Here is a 10,971-nt window from a genome sequence, read left to right on the forward strand (position 1 = left end):
TTTGTGCCGAGTGTATCGGTGTGACAGAAGGTTTCTCTAAGACTCAGCAAGACGCACCAGAGGCAAATGTGCACCCACCCAGTGGCCTGGCCACTCAGAGGGGACTCGGTTCGATGAAGCCCGCCCCCCAGCCGCCCCCTCGGAACGGACCCTGAGGACCGAGGGGCTCTCTCGTCCCGAAACCCTGCGAGGGTCCTACGAGGCTTCTCACAAGCACGGCCTGGGCTTCGCCTTCGGCTCAAGCCTGCTTCCCTTTGCGCGTTCTTGCCAGGTGGAGACGCCGGAATGAGGGGCAGTCCCGGCCCCGGCTTTAAGGTCTGTGTCAATCACTCGGCTCCTTCTCCGGCTCGCCCCCTGCCCCCACCTCATCCTCTGCCGCCAGCGGCCCCTCCGGCATTCCGCCCTCCAACAGGGCGTCCGCTCCATCTTCTACCTTCCTCATCACCACAGGTGACAGTTCCTCACTCACACCTACAGGATGAGGGCCACCCTTTCTCCTGCCTCCGGCAGTGCGTCCACACCTTCCCAGCCGCCACCCACTCTGGTGCCAAGGTCGCACGTGGCAGGGACTTGGGCACGTCTGCCCCTGCACTGGCGGCTGCAGAGCACACTGCCCCGAACGCTCTGGCAGCCCGTGCAGCGGTGCGGCTGCCTCGCAGGCTGCGGGTCGGTGCCGGATGCCCTGCCGACCTCCCTGGGCTCTCACCCTGTGCTCAGTGCGGCACCGGCCGGGCACCGGCGGCCCTTGGGTGGCTGGGACCTCCAGTCTGCGCCCCATGTGGCTTTTCAGTGGAGGCCCCTTCACAGTTTGGGGCACCCAGCTTTGAGAGGCAGAGGCTGGGAGCGCTCTCCAAGGCTTGCCGTGGGGGTCCCCTCACATTTCCTCGGTCAGACCTGCCACGAGCCCAGCCCAGCCTCACAATATGGGACATGGGTCTCTCCCTCTGGTTGGGGACACAGCAGAAAAGTGTCCATACTGAGTCTCCCCCATGCGTGCATGAGCACCACACAGACCCGCACACCGACCGAGGCAGAGCCGGTGTGTCACCGTGCTCAGGTCATCGGGACCACGGTTCGCCACACAGGCGGCGAGAGACAGGAGCGAGCGCAGAATCAAAGCCCTGGGCGCGTCCGCCCCGACTCGGGTTTAACCGGAAAATGTCCAAGTGACCGCACCGTCTTTCCTCGGCAGGAAAGAGTGCCAGCTCCCAGCCTCGGCCCGGAAAGGTGAGATGCAGCGACGCACTCCGTAGCCACGGCCCCTTTGCTCCTAGGCACGGTCACGAAACACCATTTTCCATGGAAAGGAGCCTGGGAGGTGCGGCCAGCTCGGGCCTTGCGCAGAACCAGTCTGGCACCTGTGGCCGTCACATGACTGCAGGGACGGCCATCGGGAGTCCCGCGGCCGAAGGCGGCCTAGTCACCCCTGAAACCCGGGCCCTGTCTGTGCGGGCAGGTGCGCACAGGTGAGGGCCGCGCAGCGGAGCCCGCACCGCCCGGGAGCCCGCCCTCGGAGCAGCCGAGCCCCGCCTCCTGGCTGCGTGGCTGCTCTGTCGGAAGGAATCCCAGTCCGCCTCTTCCTCCCAGGCCCTGTTTGTCAAGGCAACTGAACTGTTGTCAAGGTAACTCCTTTGTGGGAGATCGGCCAGGGCAGCCCAGCGACGAGTCCTAGGTCCCCGTGGAGGGAGCGGGCGGTGTGGGAGGCCCGCCGAGGCTCTGCCGAGGCCCCACAGGCTGCGGCTGGTTCAGGAAACAAACCTGAGGGCAGGGGGCGGCAGCAGAACAGGGCAGACGGCACTTTCTGGCCCAACGGGCAAACTCTGCAGGCCAAGGCTCCGCCTTTCTCCCACACACCGACACCCGATGAGAAAGCCGTGGAAATGGCCGTCAACACCTCAGCCAGATGCTGGGGCTTCTCCTGGTCCAGCGGAGCCCAGGGGTGGGCGGTCGGGGCATCGGGTCCGGGACGGCAGGGGACATTGTTTGTAGTTTATGGTGTGGGAATGGTGTCCAGCTCGTGTTTGGAGAGGCTCCTTGTCCCTTCAAGGACATTTGAGGAGTTTAAACAAGGAGCAACTGGGGCTGAGATGGCTCTGGGGGCGCTGGGGAGCCTGGTGTGTGGGCAAAGCAAACCCGGCCTCGTGACAGGGTGACCGAGCCACGAGACGGCACTGTTTTCGGCGTGAAGCCGCTTCGGACACACTGGCCTCAGGCTTGAGGCCATGGGAGTCTCCACACAGGAGACTGCATCTCTACGCAGACCCTCTGCAGTGCTGGGCCCAGGTGCTGCGCCCGCCACCCTCCCCGTGGGGCATGGCCGCCGAGGCTGCCACCCACGAAGGAGGATGAAGAGACCCGGGGCCCGAGTTCTGGAAGGTTCTAGCCCAGCAGCTGGTGCCGATTCCGTGACGTGCCCCAGGGGGCCCCGCGGGCCAGGCTCCGAGCGAGGCTCAGCCCCTGCAGGTCCCAGGGGTTCTGCCGGGTCAGCACAGCTGGTCTGCACCGAGCACAGTGCGGAGGTTGGGGAGGGCCCGGGGGACCCCCACGGGCACACGGCGGCGTCTCTGGGGGTACTTCCTCCCTGGAAGCACACACAGTCGCCCGTGCACTCACACTCATGCACACTCGCACAGCAGAGCAGCACCCTTGGAAACGCGCTTGGCCTGTTTTTCCGATCCGTGCCCCAGGATAAATTCGGCAGGATTTCCCGTCACATCTCTCTCCAAGGAGGGGCTCCGGAGGCAGCCCCACGCACGGAAAGGCACGTGGTCCCAGTGGCTGGAGGGTCCCAACAATTACACGGGTGGGGGGCCCTCAGCACGGAGCTCTGGGGCGTGTGCCCGCTGCTGCCTGAACGCCCCCCCACTGCCTGCCCCACCTGTTTTCCCGCAGGTAGTGGAGCTGAGCCCAGCTGGCCCGGTCACCTGGCCTGGTCGGCCCTGGCGGTCCCATCAGGGAGAGACCCCACGTCAGGGCCTGGCAGGGGAGTCTGGGCAGGGGCAAAGCTGGCAGAAGCTTCTGGAACGACACGGCAGGTGGAGCCCCTGGCACTGCCCGCCCCCCGCCCAGATGGGGGACCCGTCCTGACGAGACGAGGACGCCTTGGGGACCAGAGCGGGTGTTCCAGACGCTGCTGCGGGCGGAGCCTGAGCCGGGGTCGGAAGTCACTGCACCAGAGGCAGCACCTGACTCGGCTGAGATGCGGTGAAGCGCAAGCCTGGTTGCTATGTAATTAACTCGAAACGTAATGAGCAATAAAAATACAATTACATTCCTGTAACGCATTAAACTTAGCGCTTTTTCAATCCACTTGAGAGGCCCGTGCCTGCTCCCCAGGCGAGAACACAAAGGGACAGAAGGGGAACATGTGGCCCCAGACGTGGCTCTTGGCTGGGACCCCCCGTGAGCCTGGCCCCTGGGCGCACGGCAGGGGGCGCGTCCCCAGAGGAGGAGCCGAAGGAGACCCACGCCGCAGTGGCCCCACCTGGGGTCCCCGGGAGGAAGGCACACACACGTGTACACGTAACCCGTGCACATGCACACACATGCACGGGCCACCACACAACTGTCCCTATCACAACGCTGAGCATCCATTGCGTGTCCCTGAGCAGGGCTGCACAGCTGGCCCAGCGCCCACGCCAGGAGGGTCATGTGGCCGCCACAGACAGGAGGCTGCAGCCGCTCGAACTGAAGAGGCCGCGGAAGCCCAGTGGGGGCAGGTCCGTGGGGGCGCAGCGGCCGGGGTGCAGGGCTGGGCACGGGGCGTGGGGGACCGGGGTGCGGGGGGCTCTTTTCAAGGGGACGGCAAGGACCGGCGTGAGCTGGTGACGGAGGCGTCTGCCTGTGAACCTGCTGAGCACTGTCGAGCTGCACCTTCAGCGGGTGACTGTGAGGTATGTGAACTTCATGGTACATGAATTATTTTATGTAAACAAAGCTGTGTTTAAGGACAGGTTTCAGGGTGCAGAGGGGAGGCCTGTCGGTGGGGGAGGGGTGCATGGACAGAGCTTGTGGACTTCTCACCCCCTCCCAGCCCCTCCCTGCCCCCCCTGCACCTGGGGAGGGAACCTTCAGCACAGGCCTTCGCAGCACCGAGCCAGGGGACACAGGAGCAGGGGAGGGGATCCAGCCGTGACCTCCCAGATTGCCCTGACCCTGCATGGTGCACTCTGCCCCTGGAGGCAGCTGTAACCTAGCCCAGCCTCAGTTTCCTCACTGTCCCACTCAGAGGGCTGCTGGGAGCTCAGGCCCGGCAGCGCCTGTCCCAAGGAGAGGGACCACCGTCACCACGGGCGTTATGGGGGACAGTCACACCCTACCCTTCCTGGTGACACTGGATGGCAGCTGTCAGCGTCCCCACAAGGGCAGGATGAGCCGCACCATCAATTCCCAGCAGAGTAGACAGGACATGTACCCCGTGCCCACCGCAGGACAAGACCAGTGGGTGTGACCCCCCAAAACCCCCATCTGAGGGCCGTCTTGCTCCCAAGTCCCGGGGGGGCCCGGCGCTGGGCGGGGAGCTCTGAGCAGGTCAGCAGTCAGTGGGGGTGGCCAGGGCGGGGTGGCAGCCCGAGGCCCATGACCAGGCTCCCAGGAGGGGGGCGCCCGGCAGAGGTGGCAATGCCAGCGTCCGGGAAGGACGGGGGGCCGGGGGCTGCGTGAGGTGCTCCCCCACCCCCAGAAGCCGCAGCGGCGCCAGCAGGGAGCCGAGGCCGCGTGTCTGGGGCTGTCCGAGTGTGATGCGGATGAGACCTGCATCTGGAAACATCTCGCAGTGTCGTTTTTACAAGAAAGCTGTGCCGCCCAGATTTACGGCGGTGCGCAGAGAGGATTTTAATTACCACGTTTTAGGAGGCGGCGGCGCCGCTGCAGCAGGCTGCGCAAAGCGGCCACGGCTCAGCGGGCACCGCCCGCCCGAGAGCCTCCTCCTGCTGCTGGCCAGCACCTGCCTGGGACCCTGGAAAGTAGCCCCACCAGGAAGCCCAGCACCTCTGCTTGCGTACCTCTGGTGGCAGGGAGCTCACTCCCTACCAGGGACCAATCAGTCCCCTGCCAGGGCTCTGCCTGAGGGGCCCCATGGCCGGCGTCCTCTCCCCCTCGGTCCCCAGCTGGATGTGGGCGGTGCCCAGCCCGCACCTCCCTCTGAGCACCCCCCACCCCCACCTGTAGTCTGTCACCTCCCATGTTCTGGCACTCTGCTCCTGAGGATGTGGCCCGGGGCGGGCGGGAAGGAGGACCTGTGGGGGGTGGAGGCCAGGTGTGCAGCTGCGGAGGAGCCACCAGAAGGACGGAGGCAGGTCACTCTGCCCTGTGGGCCCAACATGCGGTGGGGCGGCAGAAGGCCCTCTGCACCGCCGGCTCCGCGCGGTTCCTCCCGAGTTCTGTGTGATCACAGAGCGCCCTCCCCAAGGTTATCTGTAAAAAGGGCTTCGCTGATGGGAAACCCACATTTCTGTGCATTTCGAAGTGCGGGGGTGATGAAGTCTGAAGACCCACATCTGCTGGGGGGCCAAGGGGGTGCAGGGTAGGTCTGGGGGCAGTTTCAGACCAGAAGTTCCAGGACCTTCACGACACCCTTCTCCTGGGACTGTGCAGGGAAAAGGGCCGAGACCCTCTCTCACCTGCAGGGAAGGAGTCGTTCTTAGAAGCCAGGAGAGGCCTCGGGGGTGCAGAGTGGGCCGGAGGAGTGAGGGGTGCCTGGCCTCCTGGCCCCCATCTCTCTTCCCAGCAGAAGCCTGGTTCACTGGGGACCAGTCTGTGCACCGCTGGGCGTCCCAGGAGGCGCATCAGCCATGTGCCCGAATATGGCCACCCTGAGCCAGTCTGAGAGGGGGCCCTGGGGGTAAACCTTCGACCCTGTGCTCACTAATCAGCCGAGGAGGCAGGTCGTGATGGGGCTGGGAGGCCGGGAATGGCGGTGCCCAGGGCCCCACCCGGCACGGCCCAGGGCCCAGCCGGTTCCAGCCGAGGCCTCCAGGCACAGGGTGGGGGCCTCAGAGAGTGCCCTGCCTTGGGGACCACAGCCTCGCTGCTTCCCTGGTTCAGCAGGGACACCCCCCCAGAACCCGCCCATGCCCACCGAGGCTGGAGGGAACATCAGCCGGGCAGCAGGGGCCCGGGTGGCAGGTGGCCCACCCACCAGGCTCCCGAGTCCTCCGCGTCCCCTTGCTGCACGGCCCAGGCATCAGGGAGGCCAGGACACCAGAACCCTCACCCTCCTGGCGCCCCTCTCAGTGCCAAGTGAGTGAGGCCACTGACTTGGGGACAGTCTGGGCTGGGGGCCACCTCACACCCCAAAAAGGGCAGCTGCCCAGGCAGGCGGGGTCCCAGCTCCAGACAGGCCACCCGCTCACCTCCGGGAAAGGGTCCCCAGAAACTGCCTGTACCTCATGCATCCCCCTCGAGGGCTGAGGTGCACAGCAACGCCGGACGTGTGGTTAACCGTCCGCCCCTTCGACAAGTAAGCGTTCGACGTGCCCAGACGGCCCTCTGAGGTCACCACGAAAACCTGTCAATCACCACACACTTCGCTGTCCTCAGAAACAAAGACTTCCTGCTCCCCATGATCTGAGGACAAAGGGGGCGGGGGGAGGGGGCGGCTGGGGCTGGGAGGTCGGTGGGGGGGCAGGTGGGACCCTCCCCATCACGACCCCAGGACCCCTCTCCAGGAAGCTCCGCCTGGGGGACGCAGGCCTGCCTCAGGGGCCAGGCTGGGAGTCAGGCCGGGGTGCCGTCAGCCCCCCCCAAGGCCCCGGGAGGGATGGGGGGGACGCAGGAGTCCAGCCCCCGCCACTCTCGCTCTGGGCCCTGAATTTCCAGAGCAGCAGAAGCTGGGTGAGCTGGCACCGAGGGGCCCGGGCAGCCTCAGCCGGCTGGCGGCCTTCCCACAGACACCTGCCCGCCCCCTCCCCGCGCCCCCACGCGCACCTGTCAGGTCTCATTACCTGGGCTGTCACCCAGGGCCTGAGCTGCGGCCCCGTCGACCTTGAAGTCTGTCTCCCGACACGCCACAGGGCCCGCGGCCTCCCGGCCATGCGTGGCTACAAACCCGGAGCCAGAGAACAAAGGCGGCTGCTGTCAGCCATGCACCGCAGAGGCCGGTGTCCTTGGCGAGACCCAAGGTCGGGCAGGGCCTCCTGACCGTGGCTGTCTGGCTGGCAGAGCCCTCTGCTGACCCCTGTCCTGTCCAGCACGCGCTCCGTGAAGAGCAGCTGCTGGGGGGGGACAGGCAGACAGGGTTTGGGGAGGCCGCCCTCGGGTTGGGGTCGGGTTCCACCCCTGTGGAGGCGAGGCGAGCGGGGCTGAGTCTGAGCCACCTGGGGTGTCCGGGAGCCCCTCCCTGGGAACCACGGACATTCAAGCACAGGAGCCAGGCCAGCATCGGGGACCCTCAGCAGACGAACTCACCTGCACCGTGAACCCCAAAGTCAACTGTCACCCTGAGTCTCCAGCACCTGCTCACCCCAGAAAGTGTCACCCTGTGAGGGACAAGCCTTTCTGAGCCTCTGGTGACCATGGTGTCATTGGCTTCAACATCCGGGCCAAATGTTGGTGGGGGGCAGGGGGGCCAGGCCACAGCTCCGAGGCGGCCAGGACGGTGGGCAAAGGTGGCTCTGTCGCAGAGATGTCCTGGGCCTGAGGCCAGCACTGGACCAGGTTTCCTTTTAAGTTGGATCGCAGAACAAAAGAAAGGGGGACGCCCAGAGCAGGGGCCCGGCCTGCAGTCTGGTGAGGGGCCCCAGCAGGGGCCTGCCCGGCTTGGGGCTTCGATTCTGGGCTGCCTGGGGCAGCCGGAGGCCCCTGTCTGAGTCCAAAGCTTGAAGAGCAGACCAGCCGGCAGAACTCCCTGGTTCTGACTCCAGCTCTGCACCTACCGCCCCCAGCACCCAGGGGGCGGGTGCTGGGTGTGGGGGCAGGGGGTGGGTGGTGCTGGGGGTGGGGGAGGGCTGGGCCCACCCCGCCCCTGCCCCACCCCTGCCCTGCCCACTCCCCCACCCCCACCCCATCTCTCCGAGCCTCTGGTCCACATCCAACCTGCTCCTCAGAGTTGTTCTCTTTATTTTGTAATTTGCTTTGCAAATAACCCTGATTTAAAAACCATATATATCTATTTTTAAGAACCTGGTTTTTGCTTCCTTAATTAAATGTCTGCACGATGTTTTTCTCTAGGAAAATTCAATTAGGGATTAATTTTTGTCATCAAGAACACTGGTGCTGAGCCCTCGACAGGGCTTCCCAAGTAAACCGTCGGGGTGGGTGCCGCGGCCTGGCTGGGCCATTCCACGTCCGCAGGAGAACGGGTGGCCACCCGGACAGGCCGGCTCCGACCCCATCAGCGTCACGTTGGGCCCTCCCCCAGGCAGCCCGAAGGCCTCTGGTTCCAGGCCGGGGGTGAGCATCCACTCCCAGCTGAGTGTGGGGGCACATAGATACCCAGCAGGGGGCAGGAGCCAGCGAGCGAGTGCTCTGGGGCCGGGGGACGAGCTCGGTCCCTGAGGGACTGGTGTCAGTGACTAGTGGCCCCCGGGCCTGCACATCAGACTCCCCTGTGGCGGTGAAGAAGGGGGCGCGTGGCTGCAGCCGGTTCCTGACCACCAAGGCTCCGGCTGCAGGGACCAGTGGCACCGGTGGCTGCTCAGAGCTCCTACAGGTGAGGAGCCCTGCCTACCTGTCTGGCAGCCTCCTCCCACCTCCCACAGGCCACAGCCGTGGGGGGGGCACGAGGAGGAGAAGGGGTCCCTGAGGTGAGAAAATGCCTGAGGGGCCGAGAGCTGGCAGCCCAGGGGCTGCGGGAATAAGCCCGGGGCCTGGCCAGAGCCCAGCCGTGGGGGCTCTGAGCAGGAATGTGGGGGTTTGGGGAAGCCCAGGCCTCTCTGGCTGTAGTGGGTGCCCCCATACCAGCTGTTGGGGACCCTTAGAGCTATGGGGGTCCCCCAAGTCCATGGCCGTCCCCGCTGGCCCCTGCCCAGCAATAGGGATGTGGCAATGCCACATATCAGGTAGCAAACCGTCTCTCCACATGGGAGAGGCACCCAATGGTCTGATGGCAGTTTTCCAGGGCCGCTCGGGCCCTGTGCACCCTTGCTGTGGGGTGGGGGCCTGCGGTGGTGAGGAGCACAGCTGCGGGGGTGCCCGGGCCTTGGGTGCGATGGCAGCACCAGCCTGTCCGCTCTCATCTGGTGGGTGGCCAAGGGGGACCCCGAGCCTTGTTGTGAGTGCCCGTCCTGGAGGCGTGCAGGCTGCCACGTGGCTGGGACGTGGCCCGGACGTGGCCCGGACGTGGCCTTCGTGACCATGAGGCGCTGTCCCCCTGTGACCCTGCATCCCCAGGGCAGGACGGTAGGCCCAGGCCGGGGGCCTTGCTGAGGGCAGTGGCCAGGTCAGCCTGAGGCAGGCCAGCGCCACCTGGGAGATGTCTCTGGAGGCCCCATGACCGTGAGTGACAGTGAGCCCCGGGCGTGGCAGGAGCCCTTCCCAGGGAGTGTCCTGAGTGCCAGGGGCACCCCTGTTAGTGGGCCTGCTCTCTGCTCAGGCCAGCACCGGTCCAATCCCAAAGTGGCAAGCTTCCACCTCCCCTTCGAGATCCCCACAAATGTCCACCCCCAGTGCCGCCCAGGTGGGCTGGGGTCCCACTCTCCACTCACCCTCCAGGGGCCGTGTCCCCCCCAGGGTACGAGTGGCCCCAGGGCTGCAGCGAGAGCACCCGGTGGCTCTGGGAAGGTCAGCGGGCGTCGGGGCAAGAGGCAGCCCCAGTGCCGGCCCCAGTGGGCCCGGTGCCCGGGCGGTGGCAGTGGTCACTGGAAGCGCCCGGCCGGTCGCCTGCACGCCTGCACCTCTCCGCCCAGACCTCCAGCGCTGGGCGACTTCCGGCTTCCGCCCTGGCGGATGGCCCCTCCTGCCGGTCAGCGCCCGGCCGTTTCCAGCCGCAGCTGGATAAACAGGCCCTGATAGGCCGAGGAAGGGCGGGAAGCCAGGGAGCGGCCGGAGGGAAAAACCAGGGGTCAGGGGCCACTCGGGGGTGTCCGCAGGGAGGTGTCCAGAGACCACCCAGGGCGGGTGCCCACCGTGGGGAGAGCAGCCCCTCCCCCACCCTGTCCGCTCAGGCCGCAGCCCCCAGGGTGCCCCATGCATGGGGGGTGGGGCGGCATCCGCAGCCGCAAAGCCTGCCGTGGAGACAACCGCCCACTGAGGCTGGCAGTGCCTGGCTGCTGAGCGGAGAAGGGTCTCCCCTAGGGGTGTGCTGGGGTCTCCCCAGCTCCTACTGTGCTTGCCACCTTTCCCCCAGGCCCCAGGCTCAGCCCCTCACGCTGGCGCTCAGAGACCTGGGCCTCCAGTCCGGACCCTGGGCCCCTCCTGTGGTCCCAGCTGAACCTGGGGTTCCCAGGATCTGCCTGAGGGAAGGCCTCCCGGGGCAGGGCGAACACAAGCTGGGACCCCCGGTGCCCCGAGCCAGGACCAGAAGTGGCTGAGTCGGCAAAGGGAGGCAGAACCGCATGGCACAGGGTCCCTCTACAACCGAGGCACTCTCAGGGGCACAGCAGGTTCTGTGACCTTCAGCATTGTCATTAGCAACCCCTGACAGCAGCACATTATTGCTTTTCCGGGGGCCCTAGGTGTTCCGGGCTCTGGACAGCTGAGCTGCCTGCGGAGTCAGCGTCCGGGTTGCGTCCTGGCCACTGGTCTGCAGGAGCGCACAGGTGGCGGGACGCCTGCCCTGGGCTGTCCGGTGCTTCAGCGCTCGGAACCTCGCACCAGCCTCAGGAAGAGGTGCTGCCATTTTCCCACCTCGTGGGTGAGCAGACGGCAGCCCAGAGAGGGTGAGCGATGTGCCTGAGGCCAAACAGCGGGCAAAGGTGGGCTGGGACTTAGGCCCCAGTATCTGGGTCCACAGTCTGCTATTAACCAATGCTGTCCCTCGGCTGGACCCTGGGACCCTTGCCAGGTTCAGCAGGGTGCCAGCTGGCAATGTGG

At 66.2% G+C, this 10,971-nt stretch overlaps 1 protein-coding gene across 8 annotated transcripts; it reads right to left on the reverse strand.

Annotated features, from left to right (window-relative positions):
• Positions 1 to 1,773: 1,773 nt before the first annotated feature.
• On the reverse strand, positions 1,774 to 9,839 carry LOC128627560 (uncharacterized). Of its 8 annotated transcripts, none has more exons than XM_053666176.1 (4): positions 9,645 to 9,839; positions 7,408 to 7,478; positions 6,945 to 7,040; positions 1,774 to 6,567 (listed from the first exon to the last, which is right to left on the reverse strand). In XM_053666176.1, exon 4 carries the CDS (start codon positions 3,913 to 3,915, stop codon positions 2,815 to 2,817), a length of 1,101 nt encoding a protein of 366 aa, XP_053522151.1. In that variant the 5' UTR covers positions 3,916 to 6,567; positions 6,945 to 7,040; positions 7,408 to 7,478; positions 9,645 to 9,839; the 3' UTR covers positions 1,774 to 2,814. The 8 variants fall into 8 exon arrangements, with proteins under 8 accessions (XP_053522151.1, XP_053522154.1, XP_053522156.1 ...); XM_053666179.1 differs by having other exon boundaries at positions 6,945 to 7,214; XM_053666181.1 differs by having other exon boundaries at positions 1,774 to 5,415; positions 6,387 to 6,567; positions 6,945 to 7,478.
• Between the last annotated feature and the right edge of the window lie 1,132 nt (positions 9,840 to 10,971).

Source organism: Artibeus jamaicensis, unplaced genomic scaffold, assembly GCF_021234435.1.
Source record: "Artibeus jamaicensis isolate MK-2021 breed Jamaican fruit bat unplaced genomic scaffold, CSHL_Jam_final contig_444, whole genome shotgun sequence".
In the NCBI taxonomy this organism is placed as follows: Eukaryota; Metazoa; Chordata; class Mammalia; order Chiroptera; family Phyllostomidae; genus Artibeus; species Artibeus jamaicensis.

Coding starts and splice junctions, on each gene's coding strand:
- LOC128627560 (XM_053666176.1), bottom strand. CDS start 3,915: ATGTACCATGAAGTTCACATACCTCACAGTCACCCGCTGAAGGTGCAG.